General features: G+C 34.2%; 1 protein-coding gene across 12 annotated transcripts in view; it reads right to left on the bottom strand.

Moving 5' to 3' along the window:
- Positions 1-26014, bottom strand: part of YAP1 (Yes associated protein 1) — a 102440-nt gene that overhangs the window by 4761 nt on the left and 71665 nt on the right. For 3 of the 12 annotated variants that reach the window (XM_011369424.2, XM_011369433.2, XM_011369425.2), the window contains 4 exons: positions 15951-16144; positions 13718-13765; positions 3255-3385; positions 411-523 (listed from right to left, as the gene is read on the bottom strand). In XM_011369424.2, coding sequence (XP_011367726.1) covers positions 411-523; positions 3255-3385; positions 13718-13765; positions 15951-16144 — 486 coding nt within the window. The remainder of the gene's footprint in view (positions 1-410; positions 524-3254; positions 3386-13717; positions 13766-15950; positions 16145-26014) is intronic. The other 9 variants (XM_011369426.2, XM_011369428.2, XM_011369434.2 and 6 more) reach the window with 3 other exon arrangements.

Here is a 26014-nt window from a genome sequence, read left to right as displayed (position 1 = left end):
CATTTAGTTTGCTGAGCCCCATAACACCTAAGTAGGACCAAAAACCCTCATTAAAAAGAGAAAAGCACACATGGAATCACATATAGAAAGCTCTCTCCAAATCTATAATAATAGAGAAATCTAAGAGGGTTTTCAATTGCCTTGCCAACTAATCCAGTATTTTAAATGCTAAAATAAGTCATGTCATCAGTTTTGTTTAAATAGAGCTAAGATTTTATGACATGTTGCAACTGAGAAGACTTAAATTACAAACTGCTATATAGAAACAAAGCCAGCTTGATTTGAAGTTTACAGGATTTTAATGGCTTTCTTCGGAATAATCTTTGCTCATAATAGCTTATTAGAGTTGGTCATACAATGACTTTGTCTGTCTGAAAGTCAGACTCCTAAGAGGAATAAAGAGTACCAACCTGTATCCATTTCATCAACACTGTTCAAGAAGTCATCTGGGGTTCGAGGGACACTGTAGCTGCTCATGCTCAGTCCACTGTCTGTACTCTCATCTCGAGAGTGATAGGTGCCACTACAAAGAATTAAAGACCGATACAAAAATGGCAAAAAAAAAATATAAATATATATATATCAAGGTAAAACAAAACAAAACAAACACCTGATGAGCACTAACATGATTCTCAAAGAGGATTAGTGAAAATTCCTGCCCTGCAACATGTGAAACAAGCACCCTCCCCTTCAGGGCCCATACACAGCCCTCAGGCTATGAAGTGAAACAGCCGAGGTAATCCTAATTGAAGCCGGCAGCTCTAAAGGGCCAACATCTCTCTCTTAAGGTTCTGGTTGGTGGCTAGAGAGTAAAAAAGAAATACTTAGTTTTTCTAGCTGACAGAAAATTCTCTGTATAGGTATTTTCTCTGTAATACCATTTTGAATCTGGGGATCCACATAGCTCCCTTGTTTCAAGGTCTCTCAATTCCTCAAGTGGTAGTGGCAGAGGCATAGGTCAAAAAATACAAACTCTAAGTGGCAGTGAGATAGGTCTGCACTAGACTCATGTTAAATTCCTAGCTCTGATGCAGAGTTTAAGCCAAGGAAAAATCAACCCAAAATAAAGAACCAGAATTCCTTTTTGGGCTGAGCCAAAAGAGATGAGTCACTGCTGATAACTTCTATAGCTTGATCTTCTTGCTTCTGCTTAGGGAGATAAAACCCAAATACCTCAGCATAAGATAGGAATCCTTAAGAGTTCCAACCGGAGGAAAAAGTAATTAAAAAACGAAAAGCAAAAACAAAAAAAACCTATTAAGGCACACACCTTGAGAAAAACAGAAAACCATGAACCAAGACAGATTTTTACTTTAGGCTAAAGGAAGTTTCCCAGATTTACATACAAGTATGGTAAATATCTCCAGAACATTACTTTCATAAAAATAGAACACTGCAGATGCCGGCTGGCATTGACTGTAAAATTTGAGGTTCTACTAATTCTAGAAAATCTCATGGCAAAGTGTGAAACAAAGCAATTGTTCAAGGGTCTGACCATGATGTGAACTTTAACTTTTCTCACAGCTTGGACATTTAAGTAGCTGTTTAGCTTACACAAAAGTTAAAAAATGAGAAACTACTACCAACAGTTGCTCAAGGTCGAAAGCTCAGTCCCTCAAATTTCTTCCCTAAATTACTTAATGCATCTGCTTGGTTCTCCCTCCACTTCACTCTGTATAATACTGCAACCACTCGTTTACTCTAATGCTTCTGCCACATTTTGGCAAGATTCAAAAGCCTCACACAGATCCAGGAAAACATAATTTTGCCTCTGAGACCATTTGTATACAATGCAGCCGCATAGGAGGTGGCCTCAGGATGTGGTTTGTTTTTATTTTGCCTGCCCTGATCTGAGACAAGGGCCTGGTCCTAGCCATCACTCTATTCCCACTGTAAGCTCGGGGCACACATCAGACACTCAAGACTATTACAGAATAGCTGAATTTACCCAGTTGTGCAGAGTTCTTTCTAAGCCACAGGGGAAGCACATGGGCATTCCTTGGGACAGAGTTCACAGAATAATTTCCCTGACTAGGAACTGCTCCCTGCAGAAGAACTCCACTGCCTGCAGCCCCACTCATTCGATAAACATTCATTGAGCATCTACTACAGCATCAGACCAGGCTCTGAGGATAGAGAAGTTAAAAACAACAAGTGATGTTTTTTGAGAGGCTCACAACTTCAGGGGAGACATGAACAAATACATTAATGAATCTTATTCAAGGGCTATGTGAGCACAGTGCTTTTAGAACACAGAAGGGAGCTTAAAAGTACTGTGTAAAGGTTTTGTAGAGGGAGATATCAGAGCTGGCCTTGAAGGCTCTCAGAGTAAAAGGGAGATAAGAGATGTTGCACCACTGCGAAGAGTCAACTCCCTGGCAAGTTAGGGGAACCTGGTTTAGAGCTTAAAAAATATGTATAAGTTGAATAAAAGGCAGTGGGAGAAACCATCAAGTTTTTGAATAGAGAAATGTTATAGTTAATGTGTTTTAGAAACTGGGGGCACTACAGAGAGTAGACATAGAAGTCTTCCCTTAGATTAATAAACAGATGATCTGCTACTCTGTGATCTTTACTAGAAAACAGTATTTCAAACTACAGCCCAGTTTTCATTAAAATTTTAAGAAAGAATCCATCATTTTTCTAAATGGTCTCAGTTTATCCTTAGATCAATACAGGCCTTCAATAGATGGGTAATGAAATTATATTGATTTGGAATTTTCCTTGTGAAAAAAAAAAAAAGGTTCTGTGGCTATAATCTTTCCTAATTAACTTCAGAAATATAATCTTGTATAAAAACACTAAATATTTGGCAGAAATTTAAATTGTATGTGTCAGAAGAGTAAATTTTGTTTTTCTTAAGATCATGAGGTTTTCAGTTCAATTGGTAAGAACTGAATGGGTAGCGTAATGGTTTTCCTAAACCAAAGTACCTTTAAATACTTTAAAGGTATTCACAAGTTTCTTCCCGATTCTGTAATTTTAAGTAACTGTTAGTCAATAGTATAGGCAGAAGCAAACATGTGACTTAGAATTAAATGTCCCTTTCTACAAGTCTGAATAGCTTACTTCCTCTCACAGGAGCCAGCTTTTAGTCTCAAGTTTTATTGTACTTGCCATTTACAGAGAGATTCCTTTACAACTATGGTTTTTGGCCCACACAGATGTTTAAACAGTTTATTATAAGTACTAAGGAGAATAATCTCAAAGCCATGATCTTTTTTAGATATTGGTCAATAGCAACTCTCACTAACCTGTTCAGAAAGGGATCCGAGCTATTGGTCGTCATTGTTCTCAATTCCTGAGACATCCCAGGAGAAGATACTGGATTTTGAGTCCCACCATCCTGCTCTAGTGTCGGTAACTGGCTTCGGAGAGCTAATTCCTAGAAAAAATTAACACAAATAGAATCAGTCTACTGAGTAACAATTTTATTGTTAGGTTTAAAGAAATAAAATGCACATTAGGGTAACCATGTGAACGTAAAGTTAAATATTAACATCTATTTTAAAGTTAATAAGTTTCCCAGTGAGAAAAAAAACCTCTATCTAGTTCGACTGAACGTAAATTATATAAATTGAGAGTTTATTTAGTCTTATTAACCTCAAAACATATATACTTTATTAGTGAATATCATTTTATTTTCCTTACTTTGGCAGACACTCCCAAATCCCTTCTTTGGAGTAGAACAGCAACTCTGGTCTTTTAAAAGAGACTCCTAAAGTTTATTTTTACTCACCAACCCTCATATGGTTTTACATGTTCTGCACTAGTAATGAACATTTGATGATTTATTTTAAGACACCAATTCCCCCCTACCTTCTCATTATTTTTTATATGTTGCTATTAAGTATCTCATTTTAACTTCAGGTTTTTCTATCTTGAGCTATCTTCAGGAGCATCCACCAATTTCTCAGCAGGATTCTATCTAGAAACCTGAGCAAAAGCTATGGGCCATTACTACTACCCTGACAGTTCCAGAAAGCCCGCCTCAACAGGCCTCTGAACACTCCAGGCCTCAGCCATAGCCTGGGACCCTGAGGCTAGTTTATCTTCCTCTGGCCAACACCTTAATACCTTTATTACTACTTTGTCCTTTTTCTCACCTTTTCATCCATTTACTGTTCCATTCTCTAAGAATTTCCATTTTATAAATATCTTCTCTGCTAAAAAATCAGCTTCTCCTCCCTTGACTTTGTTCGACTTGAAACGTTTTTGTTTTTGTTTTTTTTTTAAATCACGAAGGATGCTGCTCTCCTCTGTAGCCTTCCTGAGCCAAGCCTGCTCACTGAGGTACGCAACTGCCATCTCCAGATCCCTCACTCCCACTGTCATCACCCAGTACACAGGAAGTAAATATATTCTCTGAGCTTTGCACTACCGCTTCTAGACTATGAATTCTTCTTCATGCAAAAATCACTTCTGTTTATTTGGGTTTATGCATTCTGGATATAGTATACCTTAAAAAAAAAAGGGGTTTCTTAACCAGAGGATCATGACAGAATAAAGAGGGCCTGTGAATTTGGATGGAGAAAAAACCTACACTTCTTTTTTCACTGACTTCTAAGTGAAATTTAGCATTTTCTTTAATTACGAATATAGGCAACGAGCAGTAGTCTTTACTATACCTTTGACTTTTCATCAATAGAAGACATTTTCATATCATATTGTAGTTGTGAATATCTTAAAATACCATTTTTGCTCATTACTATTTCAATGTTATAGTAGTTATAAGACATGATGCTATAACTTGTTATTTATACATTGTTATGTGAATGATTCACTCAACCTGACAGCTCCTTGACCTCCTGGATTCCAATGATCTTCATCTCCACCTACCAAAATCATCCACTTGCATAGCAAAGGCCTTGTTATTTAAAACCAAACCGATCTCTAAAATCTTTGGCCATGTTTGGGACAACGATTGGTGTTTCACTTCATTCCAACTATATCCATCACCCGGGAACTGTCAACATCCATGCGCAAAACCTGTATAATAATCTACCACTGAAATTCCTAGATCTCTAAATTGTAATGACACTGACCATTTTGCCATTAGTCAATCATTAACTGCACTCCCTCAGTAACACCCTGGAACTAAGTAAAATTTCTTCCCCAGAAATCTAAATGCACTCAGCCCACTGTCTGGGATCACAATTTTTCTGTTCACCCAGTTCCTGCATGATGTCACTCTCACTCTACCATCTCTCCAACCTCAGGACTCCAGTTACTTCTCTTTCCTACTATTCCAATCTATTGGTTCCCTTTTTCCTATTGTTTTGAATTGAGGTATAACTGACAATATAACATTAGTTTCAGGTATATAACATAATGATTTGATATTTGTGTACATTGTGAAATGATCACTGTGATAAGTCTTGTTATGGTTACATACGGTTACAAATATAGATTTTTTTCTTCTGATGAGGACTTGTAAGATTTACTTAGCCACTTTCAAATATGTAATAAAGTATTATTAACAAGAGTCACCAAACTGTCATTACATCCCATGACTTATTTTGTAAGTGGAATTTTTTACCCTTTGACCTCCTTTCACACATTTAACCCACCCGCAATTCCTCCCCTACTCTGGCAACCACCAGTCTGTTCTCTATAAGCTTGGTTTATTTTTTTTCAGAATCTACTTAAAAGTGAGATCAAATAGTGGTTGCTTTCTCTGACTTATTTAGTGTAATGCCCTCAAAGTCCATCCATGTTGTATATGGCAAGATTCCACTCTTTTTTTATGCACAATAGTATCACATTGTGCATATATACCACATCTTCTTTATCCATGGATGGACACTTAGGTTGTTTCCATATCTTGGCTATTATAAATAATGCTGCAATGAACAGCACTAGTGTTTCGAATTAGTGTTTTTACTTTCTTTGGATAAATACCCAGAAGTGGAACTGCTGGATCATATATGATAGTTCTATTTTTTATTTTTTGAGAAGACTTCATACTGTTTCCCATAGTGGTTGTGCCAATTTACATTTCCACCAACAGTGTACAAGGGTTCCTTTTTCTCCATATTTTGGTTGACACTTATTATTTCCTGAGGCCATGAGGCACAATTTTCTGGCTCCCTCTGCCATCTCTTCCTATTTCCCACAAAGCTTTCTTCATGCACACTAATCTTTGAAACTTTTCTTCCAGTCTCAGGTTCCTGTCCTCCTGTTAAAGGCCAATCCATTCTCTCAGTAGCTTCAGGGGATCCATTTTATTTGTTTTCTCTCTATCTTCTATTTCTGACTCCTCCCATTCTCATCTTGCGAAGTGATAAGTGACTTTAAAACAATGATTGTGCACTCCCTGAAGGTCTGTAGTATATGTTGTTTCTTAGTACCACGTCTTTCCATATGCTCTTCTTGACTAGATCACTTTTCTTCTCCATTTAAGACTTTCTCTAGGTAACTCTCCATGATGATCCCATCTCTATCTCTGGATTGGACAGACAGATGTTACATCTTTAACACCCTGAGCATATGTATGTAATATGATATTAGCAGTTATCACACCATATTGTAATTAGTTATTTCTTCTCTGTCCCTTAAGGGCACACTGAATAAATGAATGGACTATTTTGGAGTGTAAAACAATAATTTCTAATACTGTAAAGAATTTATGTTGCTATTGAAATGACAATGTAAATAGCAATAAATTTCAGAATGAATAAAATAGGTTCTGGATGAGGCTGATAGCTAGAGGTCTGTGAAGAAACTACAGGTCTTTAAAATACGGAAGTGATTTGTGAATATCCTGAAAAGAGCCCCAATTGTTTTCTAGCAAAGAAGGCATGTTCCTGTTTGTGTACCGAGTTTTGAACTCCTTGCAGCACAAAGCAAGTACGTGCCATGATACTAACCAGTAAATTGTTATTAAATAACTCAATAAATTAGCTGTAATTTTCATGTTGTTTTTACAACTTTTTATTTTATTCTTTTTAATAAAGTTCCCATTTTTTTCAGATTTTTTATGAGATTAAAGCTGTCATGTGTAACTCTCCATGTTTTTGCTACTTTCAATTTTGTCATTTGGCTTGTTCAAAGCTGTCAAATTTTTACTTTTTCCTGCCTTAAACAAGTGAATTTCTACTGTCACAAATGCTGCAGAACCAACTAACCACATTTACAAAGAAAGGTAATTTAGAGACGTGAATAAGAAGAAAAATTATTTCAAGTTGCTAAGAAGGTATCCAACCCCTGAAGGGCTATGGAACACATTTTTCATTAAATTCATATTTGAGCCATGACTGAGAGTAACTAACCTAGGTCCTCATCTAAATTTAACTTGAAAGGCTCAAGAAAAAAATGCCACTTTATTTACTGGTGATGGTGAGAGAGTGGTAGCATTATTAATCAAATAGGGAAGAATGTGGCATGAAAACAAATATAATGTGATAGGGCCAATAAACCAAATAACATACAAATTATAGAAACCATATTCAAGGTATGAAGGTTCAACTCACTTTTAAAATTTCTGTTTACAGCAAAATGAAGTGTTGATTAGATGCCCTAAGTAAATTCTGAATAACTTTTCTGAGATATATGATGTATAATAACTTATACATATTATCCAAAAATGGATACATTCTTATATAGCTCAGTACTTGCTAAAGACAAAATTGCTTTATGTAAAAGTTGACTCTCCAAGTCATTAATTCCAATGTGAATATTTTCACCTGCTGTAAAACATAACTTATTTCATTGGGTTTAATAAGGAAGATGAAACACCTCTGTTGCTATTTTAAAGAAAGTGTCAAAAATAGGAGAGAGAGATGTCTCTGTTTAGGTAGGAAAACCACCTAACATTTCCCCCTCCTTACCCTATTTATGACTTTGGAATTCAACTGAATATAAAAAGAAGTAACTTCTACTTCTCACATAAACACACACACGTATGCACGCATACACCCATACAGACATATTTTTAAGGTGGCAGATCTTAGAAGTAAAATGGAAATTTGGGGCAGTGTCCTGCTCCATTGCTTTACCTAGTCAGATTCTGAAGGAGACTTAAAATGGAGTCAGAGCTGAGAGTTCCTCCCTATGCTGTCCAGCTTCCAGTGAGGAACAATTAAATCATGGGTTTTCATTGTGAATAAACTTTATAATTCCTTATATTTTTAGCCAAGGATTATAAATGTGAAAGTGAACACATATAAAATTAAGAATTTCAGAAGTAAAATACTGAAAATTTGTTTGAGCTGTTATAGACCTTTTGCTAGTGACTTCAGAGAAGTTATTTTAATACGGAAAGTATGAAGTGATGCTACATAATAATCTGAATTTTTTGATCAAAAATGTATTTCATATACTTTCTTTATTATATGCATTTAAAAGTAAGCCTCTATCTATCTATCTATCTATCTATCTATCTATCTATCTATCTATCTATCTATCTATCTATCATGTGTGTATGTAGAATAAGCCTATTCTAGTGCAATAAATTTTATCAAAACATTTTGGATAAACTGGAACATTGTTTTGTCATTGGGTAAATCTGGCATAACTGTTTTAAAAATAAGCCATGGGACATAACTGGATTGTCTACAAAAACTGATTTCAGTTGAAACATTTCATGTTGAAAGTTACATCTATCTCTAAGGAGTTTTTTATTCTGAACAAATGCCTAAAATTAGAAAACTGAGCTAAAAATATAAGTTCGTTAAGCTTCTCTTTTCCCAAAGGTAGCCAGAAAAAATAGTTTGACAGACTTTCAAAAATGGAGATGCAAGTTGATAGAAAATTCAGCCAAAATTTAATCATGCTTCTGTATTTGAAAGGTCAAATAGTTCTTTTGCAGTAGTAGTTGACTTTTTCTAAATGAAACAAATATTTTTAGCTTATTTTCTTCTGTAATAATACAAAAATGTGGTTGCTTTTCCCATTGAGCTTGTAAATCTTAGCTAATCTGGGACGTACTGAGTCAGAGCTATCTGCACCATAAGTGAAACCCAGTCCCAGCTGGGTCTGGAGAGAACTTTCCAGGATGGTTTATAAAGGAAAAGACAAGTTTGCTTGCTTTATATGGTGGACTTCTATAAACTCGGGATGTAGCCATAAGCCACTAGCCCTTTTTTATATTTCTCTCCTTTCATTTAAATAGCAGTATTATTTCCCATAGCATAAAGAGACACTTCAATGCATAACTGGTAAAGTATTTTGACCCTATATAAAATGGATGGTTTGAATTCATATCATTTAGAAAAATAAGGAGAAAAGCAGAAGTAGTCCATAGTCTAGGAACATTTAGAACATTTCTAGTTATTAAGTCCTTAGGTATCCAAGAAAAATAAAAGCACATGTATACACAGTCATGTAATTTAGAAACAACTCAAACGTCTATCAACAGGCAAATAGATAAAATAAATGCAGTACATTCCTATTACAGAATATTAGTTAGCAATAAAAAGGAGTGAACTATAGATATATCATGAATGAATCTCAAAACAATCTTACTAGCTGAAAAAGTTATGATTCTATTTACAGAAAATTTTTAAAATTATAAAGTCAACTTTACTTTCTTAAAGTAATTCTGTCTTTCACAAATGAGCTATGTAAGAGTATATCCATTTTTGGATAATATATGGCACATAAATGAAGGCCCCACCCCTCTGCCCCCGGGTGATCAAAAGGAAGGTTAGTTTTGTAAACTAGAAATCCAAATTTAAAAATGGAGACTAACTCTAAAAATATACATTTTATACACAGTTTGTCTTAGTGACGGAAGTTTATGATGACAATTCCAAAAATAGGGAGCAAAAAGCCATTTCTTTCAATATTTAAGATAGGCCTTGCCATGCCCCATTTTCCACCATAGCTTTAACCAGTCACAGATATTTCATTCTGTCTGAAATTACTAAAATATTTAGCCAACGTTTAGAACACTTTTTGTTTTTCAATGTTTGTGCCATTTACAAAGTAGCTTCAACTTCAGAAACATTTTTGACTAAAAAAATGTGTATACATGAATTTGGGGGATAGTTATGATAACTATACGATGATCCTAAGCTCTGATAAGTGATATCCAAAGTAGATTTGCAGTTTGGTGTTCCCAGCATTATCCTGAGATTCAACAGTCTTTCTGACAGATTTCTGGAATTAGGTCTTGTGTAATTTGTATTACTTAATTATGATCTCAATTAAAATAATAAAAGTTATTATAGTAGTCTTCGAATTATGGTGACCTTAATTAAAAAAAAATACAACCTATTAAAGTATTCAGGGTGTAAGACTTAATCTCCCCTCTCCCTTTTACACAAACATTTCAATGTGCCCATTAAAAATATAAAATGTAAAATATTCACAGGAAAACACTTAAATGAATCTATGGTTTATATTCAATATTAGGACTTCATAAAGAGGAGAGATAATCTTGGAAAAATTGTTAATTGGATTCTGAAACAGCTTTTTCAGTATCTACTATCAAGAAAGACAGCTAGAGGGGAAAAAAAAGAGCCAAATTCTTTGCTATTATTAAATTCAGGGAAAAAAAGGATGGATGGCAATTTTTTCACATGGCTAACAGTGGTATTATTTTGCTCCATTTGACAAAAACTATGGATAGCTGAACCTCTTTACCATTGTGGGCTAATGGCATAGTACAATATCTTCAACAAAAATACTGTGGGAGTTTTATTACTCATTAAACCAGTGACTGACCTTGATGCGTATGTCTTATTACCCATAAGAAATGGCAATTATGCAATATTCGTTAGTTGCAAAATACTGATAACTGTAATTTCCATGAAGATTAAAGCAATTATTTGCTCAGAAAAAAAGGATTTTATATACAACAGTCTTATTTCTATTTTCTGGGGAGTTTCAAAAATTCTGATGAGGCCACTGGGAAATGAGTTTTGACCTAGATCAAAGGAAATGGAAACTTTTAATTGGTAAGAGGGGAAAAAAGCTCACAAACAGAATCATGGCAGTAAGACAGAAGAGTGTGCATTCAGCAGAAGGAAGAGTATATTGGCTTGACTAAAGAGAGAAGGCTACTGACCACAGACCATGAGCTAGGTTGCAGAGTTTAGTCTTAATCTCATTAGGGAAGCATGGGTTTTTAAGTACCACATTCTTCAGCACAAGAAGGTTAAAACATTTACACTCAAGGCAAACTATCTTTCCTCAAGTTGTCTGTTTCAAAAGGCCTTGAAACAGAAGCTGGGATGCATCCACTCTCTAAAAGTCTCTCATTTACAAAGGAGCAATCGATGTATTAGAAAGAGACATATCTAGAATATTAAGCATTACATGCCCAATCTCACAGAGCAAAGATGATGTTTATAGTTTCAGAGTTTTATTTTCTAATAGAAATTGCTTTTGAAACATGAAAATAGTGAACAATCAAAATGAAATTAAAAATTTAAAGCTCTATGAGATCAAGTTTTTCCAAAATTCTGTGAACAAACTCTAACAAATTAATTTCCATCTTTAAGAGAATATACTAATGCCTCTTAAGTTGTCTTAATTTTTCAGAATTTTTAATTAACCTTACCTGTACTGACATTAGTTTATATGACTGGAGAATTCTACAATATAGCCATGTTTGTTAATACTATTTGAAAGTACTTAAAGATAGCTTTTGAAATGAGTAATTTGTAAACATTCTGAAGTTTGGTACTTTCTCACATATGAGGTACAGAATTATATACCAAAGCATATGAGGTATAGAATTATATAAAATAATGACAGTGATTTCACATTGCTTGTTAACTCTTCTAAACTAATATCCATTAGGAAAATAAAAAAATAAACTTTGAACAACAGTGCCTAGCATTCAGATTTTGAATGGATCCATTCTCTTTTCGCTATCATTCCTCTATAATACCACATTCTGCTCTTCGAGACTGGAAAGCTCTTACTGGCTATCTTAATTATCCTGGTAACCCTACTTAAAGCCATCTTCACTTAAATATGACCATCTTTGTGAAATCTTTCTTGACATGTACCTTAAAGTCACTTAGAAAATATGTAGGCTGAGAAAAACACAAATGCTTTCTTTATACAAACACAACTAGATTCCATGCATCGTATCTGAGCTACTCCAAATTTAACCCCATATTGGAATTTCATACATTTATTGATGTTTTCACAATCATGCCAGGTAAATACATTGACACTGCAACTTATATAACAAACTAATATTTATTCTCCAGCATTTGCAAAGTTGATTAAAAAAAAACAACAACAACTATCTTTTACAGGTTTCTTGCTCTAGCTGAGGGAAATTTACAAAACTCTGCATTTTTAATACTATGTAAATTTAGATTTTATTACTTAAAAGGGTAACCTTTTCTAAAGTTTTTCTACTAAAGTATCTAAGAACTCCTGATGACTATTTACACTTATTCTCAAGTATGAAATAAAGACCTAGAAGTATTTAATTTATTTATTGAATTTCAGGTTCAAGATTTCAGTAAGGAAAAACAACAATTTTAAAACACTTTCGGCATAGGAAACTTTTTGTTTGAACCCAAATCTCATTTAATTTCTGCTCCTATATTAGTTTCCACTTCATTATTCACAAATAAAAGCCTTCTTTCAGACACACTTTAAAGAAAAAGCAAGGAAAAAAATGTCTTCACTGTATAAAGATCCAATGCTACAATGCTCTTCCCAGTCAAGTATTAGTAGCCCTCATTACAAGAATGTCTGTGCTCTCTGCTTTAGCAAAGATGACTCTGAGTTATTCCTTTATCTGATCTCTTGATTAAAGGAGGCATTAATGAGGTAGATAGAGAAGAGAGTTTTTTCTCTCACAAAGTTAATTGGTCTCTATGAGGACTATGTCTGACTCTGCTCCAATGGACAAGTTAACAGTATCCAAAATGAGTGAAATTCTGTCAACTCCCACTTCCAAAGCTGATGCTGATTCTAACACAATTAACTTACTTAGCCTAGCGCAGAAGAGCTACAAATGGTATGAGGTGTTTCATGGTTGCTTCTGCCCACCTGAGAAAAATGCAATGATCCCCTAGCAATTCCTTCAAATCCTGTGAACTTTGAACACAGAGAATCTCTTTGGTTTCAAGAATGACTTTCTTCCTATGAGTCAGATAAGTGCCTCTGTTAGAAAGAAAAACAACCATAATTTTTTCCACCTAAGTAAGATGCCTTCACAAGCCAGTATTCCCTGGAGTTCATCAGGGAGAAATGTTGATAAAAGCCAACAAAGAAACCTAAAACACTACCCAGGCAGATTCTTCTCTCATAGTAATTTTGATATTCTTTCTTTGGAATGTCCACTAGAAAGCATTTTTCCTTTCCTAACATTATCATTATGACTCTTAATAAAATTTCCTAAAGTAGCCTACCCAAGTAAATAATCTGTGCTATCTTTGTTATTATTCAAATTATTAATCTGATACTTTTTTAAGCTATGCAAACAAAACTTAGGCAGACCTCAATGCTGATAGGATATACAATTGAGACATAATATATTTCAAATGTGGAATAAAAAAAGACCTCCACGGAATCAAAATGAATACTAGCAAGCTCTCTGGGAGGATTGGGGAGGGAGCAGATAGTGGAGACTTTCTGGAAACAGCAATATTAACTTAAATATTTCAGTAGAAAGATAGCAAAGTTATACCCTAGGCTAATCTTCAGTGAGGACAGGCCCCTGGAGCACAAGTTTCTCTCTTTCCTAATATCTCTCTCTCTCTTTTTTTTTTTTCCAAGGCTAAAACATCAGATAAGAGCCTACCTGACATTTTGGAGAATTTGCTGTGCTGGGATTGATATTCCGCATTGCCTAAGAGTAAAAAATAAGATGGATAAAAATTACTTTAAGCCACATAATTTGGCTGTGTAGGCTGACTTATAAACTGTATCCAGACATATCACCATAGCACAGAATTCCCAAGCTAGCCCAAGAAGCAGCAGACTTAGGAAGACAGGAGCCAATGGAGTCACCACAAAACAAACTGAAACCTCAGAAGCACTGCACAGCATTGAGGATAGGACAGCAAGACTTTAGGTGTCAGGACTTATATAATTTGATATTGGTCAGGTAGGTTCTTTGCTTCTGAGTATTAGATGAAGCAAGAAAAATATAATTCGATGTTTTAGTGATAAGAGAAACTGTCAACGGAAGTTCACACAGGAAGCCAAAAGACTTACAATATACTGAATTTATACTGATTGCTAATAAAAATCCTAAAAAAAAAAAGCTATTAGTGTAAGAATAGAGTAGGTCTGTCATTTCATTGTGTAAGAAAAGATAACACAGTTGGTAGTAGAAAAGAAACAGTAAGAAGTTACCTTTAAAGGAAATGAACTATTCTGTCCAGGACCCATCACCCAGAGTAAGAGTGAGAATAAGATTTAGAAAAATTCTTTGGAAGAAAGAATTTTATAAGTAGCAGCATTTTACCCACCAAAACAACATAAAAAACACTAAAAACCAGACCAGCCTGGTCTATGGCATACAACAAAATGATGAATGGCCCCTTTCTAGACTTTATAAAAATAACCTTACAAATGATAAGACTTTGACATTAGTAATTAAATTATTTTTCTTAATAAAACTCCTTGGTTTTGATAGTTTTCAATTCATATGTGAAACTAAGACTTGTATTTACTTAGAACATTTAGTAGCCACTAACAACAAAATAAAATGTATTCAATGAAAACAGGTTGTGTAAAACATACTCTTAAAACTGCTTTATTTCTGCTAGTAGCTACATAATTATATTCTTGATGGTGCTACCTTGTTCTGATGATAGTGTTTTATTTAAATGAGAAAGCTTACCTTTATAGTGATTTGTCAGAAAGTCAGTTAGCGATATAGTAAACTGGTTAATATGCTTCCTGTCCCCATCTTCTTAATGGAAGATGAAAAATTTCTTTCAAGACCACTTCCTGACATCATATGCTGGCAAACCTTCTTACTCCTATCAAAGCTCACTTTTGGTGCCAACCACACTAGAATTACACTGTTTCATTTTATTAAGATCATGCATTTCCATGAACGCTTCAAGGGAACTTTGAAAATAGCACTCATAAAAAGTACCTCATAAAAGTATCTATGTCCTGTTAATAGAAATGTAGAGTACAATGATTTTTTAATGTCTACATTTAGTATGCTATGATTTAGGTGAAAAAATAGTATAGATACATGTATTTAATGTGTGTAAACAGACTATCTCTGAAAAAAAAAATACAGGAAACTGATAGCTTTCACTTTCTGCACACTTTCAAAATTGTACCATGCTTTTATCATCCAAAAAAACTTACATAAAACTTAAAAAAATAAGCTGTTTTGATAAGATCACCTCAAAATATCTAAACTTAGACTTTACCACTCTCAAATAAGATAAAGTAAAAATCATTTTTTAGATGAGGAATTATCCATTCTTAGGGAACATAAAGGCCATCAGTACTTTCTGAAAGAAAACTAATGGAAATGATCATAAAGGGATATAAAGGGAGATGGTCAAGATCTCTAATGTTAGGTCCTACCCTTCCCAACATGAAAAAACATCTTTAAGCAGGTCATTTTTAAGGCACTCTGGGATCTTCCAAACTTAGGATAACCTGTGTTATATTTTAAATAAAACATCTTAGATAGAACAATACTGAAACACATTTGTCACATAAGAAATATCATATTGGGTAGTCCCCCAAATAATTCACTTAAAGTAAAAGATGTTTTTCCCCAAGTGATGTCCCAGAGTTTCCCCCTTAGTGAAATCTTCAGAAATATAGTAATCTACAATTCTATGTACGTTTGCTTCCTTTAATTTTTGTTTGGCTGCAATGACCATTTACATGTAACAACCCACATGGATCAAAGGTCAGTCAAGAAACTAAGGACAGAGCTGTGTCATTCTAGTTTTAGAGAAACAACATTACTCTGTAAGTAATAAAGGTTAAAATGAAATACGCTCAACTTCATGTAGGAAAACAAACCCCCAAAAGTGGAAGGCTGGTCTAACCTGTGGCCTCACCTGCCGAAGCAGTTCTTGCTGCTTCAGTCGCAGTCTCTCTTTCTCCATCTGCAGTTGCTGCAGCCGCATCTGTTGCTGCTGGTTGGAGTTGCCACCACCCATGACTCCTCCCTGAGGGCTCTGGGGAGCCAGGGGTGGTGGCTGTTTCACTGGAGCACTTTGACTGATTCTCTGGTTCATGGCTGAAATGAAACAAAAGATCTGTCCTAAAAAAACTAGCAGAGGAAAAGGATATTTATTCAAAAGCAACTGGGGATATTCAATGTAGCCTTTTCTGCAGTAAAACTGGAAATAACCTAAAAATCCATAAATAGTTGTACAATGGTTACATTAACTTATTACTATTATCACTGTTGTTACAGGATGCAAGGCAGTCATAAGAGAAAAGAAACAAGAAATAGCTCTAACATGCAACGAATGACATAGAAAAGTCTTAGAAATTTGAATTAAAAGCAAACTGCAGAACAGAGTATATATATATAAAAAAAAGGAGAAATGTATATTACATGCGCATCCAGAGAATATGAATTGAATAGACAAGAAGCAACTAACATCTGTTGGCTTTGGAGCTGGGAGACTGGGGGACTAAAGGCCTGAGTTGAAGAGAAATGTTTTTTGTAACTTGAAGTCTAAATGATATGAATGCATTGCTTATTACAAAATAGAAATATATATTAATTAAAAAATACATCTCCTAAAGCAAGAGAAACAAAGCATTCCGAGCAGTAAAGTCCAATAAAATTATTGATCTTTAATATATCCTAAATATATATACATATACCCACCTCTAATAAAGCAAGTAGATTAAAATGACCTGATGCACGCTCATAAAATAAGTCTACAAACATCTGGATGGCAGAGATTTGTCTCAGTCGAAACCACTATACCTCCAAGGTAGCCCAGGTAGTCAGTTTTCTGGTTGACTTACATTAATTACACCACTTGACAATTAGAAATATACTGGATTCTTGTACTAGTGAATTTCTGTCACTGATATGACACTGATCAAACTGTAGATTGTGGTAACCTCCGTGATTGGATGGGAGCTCTATTATGCAAAAATGTTAAGAATGCTATATCTATCACCTTTTCAGACACATTTGAATTTTTTAAGGTGAAATTTCAGGTCATTATTTCTACTAAGTGTTTAATACACACTGACTAAAGAAAATCTCAGCTCCAGACAACCACAAACATTCAAGGAAGGAATAATACCAATCTTATACAACCAAAGAAGAAATATTTTACAACACTTGTATGAGGTCAGCATAACACTAATACCTTAACAAGGACATTAGAAGGAAAATCACAAACCAATCTCTCATGAACCTTGTTACCAAAATCTGAAATAACATACCCTGACAGCTCTTGTGACTAATTGGCTTCCCAGCCACATAGCGAACTCTGTGTGATTTTTTTTTCACATGTCCTCTGCTGTACCACAGAGACCACTTGGTAAATGCCAACCCTTCTTAGAGACTTTTTGGTTTATTTAAGCAAAACTCCCCAGCCTTTCCCAGAATCCACCATATACATTAAGAACAGTCTTCTCTTAGGGCACACTACCTCAGGACTTTTCCATTTTGTCTCCTTACATTTCTCACCTGGCTGTAGTATTTTATTTACAAATTTGTATACTCTCTTAGACTGGAGTGCCGCAGGAGTGAGGAGAATATCCTAATCATGTATATATCCTCAGTTACTAGCAGAGTGTCTAGCACAAAGTTTGTGCTGAAAAATACACTAAAATGTTTCTAAGTTGAGTATTCACTGAGGCAGAAATTTAACTATTTAAGATATGACAATATAGAAATCCTACCAATTTCCTCTCAGATTGACCAATGCTTCTATGAGGCCAGCATGACATCAGTATAGAATCAAGGATATTAGAAGGAAAAAAAAATTACAGACCAACCTCTCTGAATGCCTTAGTTCAATTCAACCTCAATACTCATAAAGTTACCAATTTTTTGGTCATTTTTTGTTCTTAAGATATTTCATTAGGTCAATAAAGTCAAATCACTGGTTAAAAGGCATCGAAATAATTCCTCTGTGATTTGGCCATCACTCAATATACAGGTTCACTTGTGCATTTTGCTTTTGAATTTTAGAGATTTACTTTACTTCCCACCAATCATCCTCCTACTTGAAACAGGTAACTGGTAACTCTTACTAGATTTTTATTTATTTTATTTTTAACAATCTAGGCAAACACACATAGATTTCTTTCTTAGATATATAGTAGCATACTATGAATACTTTATTTTACTTTGCTTTTTTATATTTAATAATGTATCCATGAGATTACTCCAAAGCAGTAGATAGTTTTCTTTCATTTTCTTTTAAAAATAGCCAATTACTATTCTATTCAACTAATTTCCTATTAAGTTTTCACTATTATTAAAGAGTGCCATACAGAAGCTCATTTGTACATATTTTTGTATTTTTGTCATTGTATCTTTGAGGTAGAGTCCTAGGTGGGAGAGACTGCTGAGTTAATGATTAAAAACAAGCAATATTGACAAATCTCCCCGTCCTCCTCACACAGAGATTGTACTTTCTTGTATCCCTACCATTAATATATGAATGCCTGTTTATCCCTCACAGCCTTGCCAAACTTTTGAATTTTTGCCATTCTGAAAGATGAGAAATGGTTTCACAGCGTGACTATTTTATTTTGCTGTGTCTTGTAAGAGTTTGGTGAATTTACATAGTTTAAAGGGCCATTTGCATTTATGTGAATTGTGTTTATATTTTTTCCTATAGGGTTACTGATCTTTCTCTATTTTAGACAATCTGTACACTAGGGATAAAAAAACTGTTGTCACATGTTAAAAATAATTTCCCTCTGATTATTATTGTCTTTTTAGTTTATTTTTTATATTTACTTTTTAAGTAGTCAAACATCAATCTTTTTGGAAATTGGAGTTGTATTTTCCCCACTCCCAGGTGTCAGAGGAATTCATCAATTTTTTAAATTTAAAATTATATGGTTCCACTTTATCTGGCAATTCAATCCATTTGGAACTTATCCTGGTGTATGGCTTGAATGGATCTAATTTCATCTTTCTACATGACTATCCATCTTACACTACATGTAACATGTTATCTTTTCCCCAATCATCTCTATCACACTAAATTTCCTTATTTTATTATTTTGTTTTTGGATTTTCTGTCCTGTTCATTAATCTAACTACTCTTGTACTGGGTACTGCGCTTTTAATTACAATCTTTATATATTAATAGCTGGTAGGGCAAGCCATATATTTTTTTTGAAGCTAAAATTTTACTGTTGTGACCTAATTTAATTACACTGTGGTTAAAAGAATGGTATATATATTGATTCTTGAAACTTGTGACTTGACACGAGTTCAATCCTAACTGGATAGGGCCAGTCAGCTCTACACCTGGCTTTCACCATTGAGCCTGTTTCTATATCTCCTTTGTTCTTAACACTTAAGAGTTCTTGATATCCTCAGGAGCTGAATGGCCCCTAAACATGGCAAGCCCATAACCCTGCCCTTGCTCATTGCTTTGTGTAGTTTTATTTTCTGACCCACAGAAGGTTATGACCCCAGTTATGTCTTTTTGGTTATCTCTTTTAAATATTTTGTCTGGGGGAGCAGAGAAGGGATGTCAAAAAAATGAGTCACTGTTTCATATTGTTTAAAGTCTTATTTATCTCTTAGATGGACAGACACACACACACACATGCACACGCACACGCACACAGCCAGACTTATTTATGAAACGCCTTTCAAAGAACAAATCACTAACACTTTCATAATTATGGTTTACAATTTAGCACTGGGGGAGTGGATAGGAAAAAAGCCAAAAACTTTTGAGAGTTAAGATTTGCCAGGCACCAATCAACAACCTCATTTAATACAATTGCTTATATCTATCTACCTGTCACCAACATTACTAGATGTACAATTGACAGGCATCATAGTATGATATAAAAAAACACGGCTTCAAACAAACCACAGTTAGAGTTAAGCACACCAATTCAGTAATTCATCTAATCTTTAGCTTCCTCAACTATACCTGGGGATATTAACATCTCCCTTTTGGAATCATCATGGAGATTAAGTAAAATATGTAAGGCATTTATTATAGTCCTAAAATACAGTAGATGCTACATAAATGTTTTAGTTCACACCCTTATCCAGAATAGTTCTTTTTAAACTTTATGATTGTTATTCCTACAGATAATCATCCTGGCTTGAATTCTCATCCCTTCCTCTCTCCCCCTCCTCCCACTTTACCATGCCACTCACAGTCTCAAAGGATTCTATGATTCATGAAGATATACATACTTATTTTCCCTGTAAGATCTAAATGGAAAACAATGGGTGGTAGAGGTTGAGCCTTACTTATCTTCTTAGGGTGTTTTAGATGAAAACACGTTCCTGGCATTCCAGGACACTCAATATATTTCCCTAGAGATGTTTTATACATCGTGCTATGTTAGGTTTGATAATTCATAAGTATGAATTTGGGGGCTAATCTGAGTATGCATCACATACGCGGAAAATCTCATTGGTTGAGGCCTAGAGCGAACAACTATCTTGGGGAAAAAATGTTTTTTCAGTTACAAGCAATTAAATAAATTAAAAAAAAACTGCTGGGAAATAGCACATTAGTAAGTTGAGTGTTAGAATTCTAAAATATGACTGATTGCAGAACAGATTTTAGAGCTATATATACATTGTTAAATACTCCTTCTATTAAGAAACACTAGAAAAACTTTTCAGCTTTCCACATGAGATTTTTATTAATATAGCATTTAATAATAAAACATATAGTCCTTGTGGAAATTAATTGGACATTAACAAAATTGCGTGAAAATACACAGGTAAATAGCCTCTGCTTATCCTGTGCTTCCCACCAGTTTCCCAGAATTAGATACCATAAGCAGTAATCATTAATGAGTGACCACTGCTGATTGGCATACTGAATTAGTTGGTAAGGTCTTTAGCAAATCTAAGCTTATCTGACTATTCAAAGTCACAGAAAGGGAAAAGTAGGATATCAAAAGATGGAGGAACAACTCCACAGAATTAAACAGAAATTTGCACAAAATAGGCAAAAACAGTCTGACAATGGTGAGCACTTTTGGTTGCTTACATAAATGCTGTTACCTATGGATACAAACATGCTACAAAGTTTCCATATAAAGAACTCACTTAAACGACTAAGTCAAACAACCTTGTTTATCTACTGAAGCTGAGATTTAACCTTCTCCAGAAGCATCTTGTTCTTTACCTTCTGAGTATCTCAAGCATTTCAACAAAGCACAGAGCAGTGCACCCACATAGGGTGCAGCAGAGACCTCACAAGCAGACAAGAAACAAAACAGGCTTTGTTTCTTGGGAAAAGGGGGCAGGGCAGCTAGAAAAGAAAAGAATAGCATAACCAACTTCTTCATGGTCAACTACTAAAATCACAATGTTTCTAGCTTTAATAAAGTTTCTAAAAAGAGAAAAAAAAATCCCTAAATTATGACAGAATTTTAAAAAAATGCTATATTTTAAAATTCAGATTCTGTGCTGCCTGGACTATGAAATAGTAACTGTTTCAAGTTTTACTTAACAAATCAGTCCCACCAGCTTTATAGTAGCAAACCAATGACTCAGCAATTACTGAAAAATAAGAGACCACCTTCTCAAAAAGAAAGGTCATCACCATGAGAATGGATCTCTTCCCAAATTTCATTCTATACACCTCAATTTTCAAACTGCAGACAATTTTTAGATTTACATAATTTGTAATCTTGACCTTGGATTATTACAAAGAACTGCAGATCTGGTAATCAACCATAAACTTTGGGATAATAAATTCAATCCTAAGTAACTTCATTCAGTTTAAAACTAGAACCAATTTTTGAACCTTTAAACATTTACTGTATCAAATCTCCAATAACATAAGCACTTCTTTGCTTTCTCTATATTTTATCAAGTCTCAGACATTGCATGTTTACATATTAACATGGCTATATTAGCTTGTTTGTAACACTTAGAAACAAATTTTAGGTTGCTCCTAAAGGGCACTCAAGGCTAAGATTACAGTAGAAATATTACAAACTAATACATCATCTGTCTGTCTTAAAATAGTAAAAACACAGCACAAAACACCCATTGACAGTTGAATGTTTACATGACCTAGAGGACTGAATCATCTACTATCGCATAATAATTTATATATATTTAAATATAAAATGGTTTTTCAGTGAAAATTACTATTTGACTCACTGAAAATCTGCCTCTTATAAAAGAAGCTGGGATTCTAATCTAATGACTGAATATATCTTTTTATTATCAATATGCAAAAGATGTTTTCCTACACTTAATGAAGCTATATACCTAAATGACAATGCTGTATTCAGGAATGATTTTTAAAAAACAAATTTACTGAGACTGGGATATTTCACAACATAAAATTCAATTTTTACAGTTTTTATATATTCATAGAATTATGTAACCATCGCCATTATCTAATTTCAGAACATTTTATCACCCTAAAAAGAAACTCCATATTCTTAGCAGTACACTTCCAATTGCCCCTCTCCCAGTCCCGGGCAATCACTTAATCTACTTTGTTTCTATAGATTTACCTATTCTGGACATGTCACATAAATGGAATCAAGCAATATGTGGCCTTTTGTGACTGGCTTGTTTCTGTAACATAATGTTTTCAAGATTCATCCATGTTGTGGTATGTATCAGCATTTCAATTTTTTTTTAATATTCCACTGTATAGATACACCACATTTTGTTAGCCCATTCATCAATTGATAAAGACATTTGTATTACTTAAAATTTTTGGCTATTATAAACAATGCTGCTATAAATATTCATGTATGAGTTTTTGTGTGGACATATGGTTTCAATTTTTTTTTTACATATATATCTAAAAATGGAATTGCTGGGTCACACGGTATCTCTATGTTTAACTTTTTGAGGAAACTGCCAAACTGTTTTCCAAAGTGGCTGCATCATTTTTCAATCCTATCAGCAATGTAGGAGGGCTGCCGTTTCTCCACATTCTGGTCAACTCTTGTCATTGTCTTTGATTTTAATCATGTTACTGGAAATAAAGTGTTATCTTATTGTCGTTTTGCTTTATGTGGTAACAGTTCACCTTCTCTAAGACTTTACCCTAGGTCATGTGACAAGCAAAGGAATCTCTTTCTCTCACACTTCATATATATTTAAATATAAAATGGTGCTTCTTTCCCTCCTCAAGCAACAACATCCAGGCCCCTAAAACTAAAATACAGCATAGCCTCAACATTGTTTCACTCAATGCCATTTTATTATAATGTTGATGAGATGCTGTAGGAATTAATTCTTGTTTACATCAATCAGCCTAGGGTAAAGGTGGTTTATAGTTGTTTTACTTAAAGTCGCAGAACCTATCAGGACATTTAGTGAAAATTTACTGTACTTAAATCGTTAATCTGTTAAAAAATATCAATAACATACATGATTATTTAGGTCAATTCAAGTTCTTCCTTCAACTGTCTACCAAGTGACCGGCATGAAAATTCATTATAATGATATTTTTCAAACAATACAATTATGGATGGTGCTTAAAAAAAATTCAACAGAACATTTTCTCCTCATCACCTCATTAAGCAGTTTGGGGCAGAACACAGGTTGCTAAATGAAGTGAAGAGGAAAAGGGAGAAAGTGTTCTAACTAGCTTTCAGGTCTCTATGTCCCCAGAGTACAAGCATGTTTTTTCCCTCTTCTATGAAAAAGTTTAAAATCTAGTCTGGAGAGAAAGTTCAGATAATGAGACTACTGGTCTAAAGAGAAGGGGAATATGTTTTAAAATACACCTGCCTTCAAGAATTCATGTTAGACTAATGAATAAACAGTTCTATTAATAATAACTTTATGTATAATTAATTACATGTAATCTATTACCATTAATACTCTTTCACAGGGGAATTTATCATTCGGAAGACACACAGATCTTAGTTTTTACTGATAAGCACAATAATTGGTCCTTTTATATAGTCTAGTCTAGAGCATGACTGCCTTTTCTCATTTTTTAACGACTCCCTTCATCAAAAAAGCCTTCCTTGACTACCCGAGCTCAAGCAGGTTCCTTCCACCCCACATTATTCTCTTTCATGACACCTTGTTTAACACATTTTATGATTTATTTGTTTAGTAGCCTGCAAGCCCCTCCCTGATGTTTAGCATAGTGCCTGGTACATAACTGGCACTCAAATATTTGTTGAATGAGAAAATAAATTCCGAAATAGTTTATATCCATAGTTAGTAGGATGCTACTAGTAACACACAGGAGAATTAAAAGTTGAAGCACCAGAATGACTTCTAAAATGACCTCAACCAACCAGGGTAGCAGAACAAAATTAGTATAAAACAAAACAAAGAATATGAACCATTCTTTTTCTAAATCATTCTGATTTACTTCAGCAGAAATCTATTTGAATTTTCCCTCAGAAGTCTCTAATCGCTTTCTCTGCTTCTTGTATCTGAATCTCTGGGTTGGCACCAAAAGTGGCACCACCAAATGCCTCTCTTCTCCAGCACATTTTATAAGATACTCGCTATTAATGCAGAGATGATACAAATATAACTTGCAATTCATTTTTCAAATTAAACTATGTTAAAGTTTTTTGTATGTGTTTGACAAGGGTTTTAGTTAACACAATAAACCATTAATGTAAATTATCATTCAAGGACTTTGGTAATCTTAAGCTTTTAAGTTTAAAAATTCTATATTAATAACATGTAAACAAAGACAAAAGTATTTCTTCAATATGTAATTATTCACATCACTGAATCACTGTCAAGTGGAAACTACGTATTAATTCAACTTTGTTAACGAATGTCTACTCCCTTTGGCAAGCAGTGGAGAGATTGCTTACCATGATTGATAAACTATTTTGGCATCATCCTTCTGAATTTAATATAAGTTAAAAAAAAAAAAAAAACTGCAAATCTCAAGTATTAACATAATTTTTATGTTCTATAATCTTATGCAATAAAATATTTATTTCACTAAGTGCTTGGTTTTTAAGTAAAAAAAAAAAATATATTTGAGGATAATCTCTAACAGTATGTTTTATTTAAATCAGGCTTCACTAAGTACATAGCTTGGAACTATACTTCGAACCAGGCTACATCAATCAGGCTTTCTTTCTATCATGGCAACTTTAAATTTTCTTTCTATCATGGCAACTTTAAATTTTAAAAATTTACCAAAATGCACCATCTTTAAGGCAGTAAAGCTGATTCCTGCTAACTAATATAAGTATGTTTAAACTCCTAACATGCTTCCAACAGTTTCAGAGTATAGACAAAACTTAACTATTCTATATAGCACTGCACATCCCCCATCAGATTTGCTTGCCTGGGCATAATCACCATGTGATAAGGCTTATCTTTAGATTAAAGGTTTAAAGATTTTCTTTTCTCCTCTTCAAAAGTAATTTCCAGCTGTGACCAGAGAACCAAAAGCTAAACTAAAATGGTGCAATAGTTCAAAAGTATCTCTGAAACCTCAATGCACTCAAATCCCTAAGAATATTGAGAAGTATCCTTAAGCAACGGTCCAAAGCAAATTGTATTAAATTGGGGACTGGAAATATTTTTTAAGAGCATCCAGTATAATCCAGTCACATTTTAAACATGAGGCCAGTAAGTCAAGAAAAGTCAGGTATATCTTTCTGCACAGGTTGGTAACTGTGATACCAGAAGGACTCAAGTCTCTTAACTTCCAATTGAGTAAGTAAAAATTTCTAATATCATGATTTAATTCTTTTGAATTCAGTACATTATATAGCTATCAGGTAGAAAACAGGATTCTACATAATTCTACTGTAGGCCTGAAAAATGGATGTTTGGAGGGCACATAAAATAAAATGCCAGGCCAAAGCGATGCTATCCCTGGATAATGCACATAAAGAGTATCACATTTAAAGAGGAACTAGTAAAATACAAGGCATCCACCAGAGATGGGGAGCGAACAGATAAAGAATCCAGAACTCTTAACACATGAAAAAAAAAAAA

Source organism: Pteropus vampyrus, unplaced genomic scaffold (genome assembly GCF_000151845.1).
Source record: "Pteropus vampyrus isolate Shadow unplaced genomic scaffold, Pvam_2.0 Scaffold148, whole genome shotgun sequence".
Lineage (NCBI taxonomy): Eukaryota > Metazoa > Chordata > Mammalia > Chiroptera > Pteropodidae > Pteropus > Pteropus vampyrus.
The sequence above is the reverse complement of the archived record's forward strand: the minus strand, read 5'-3'. Positions and strand labels throughout refer to the sequence as shown.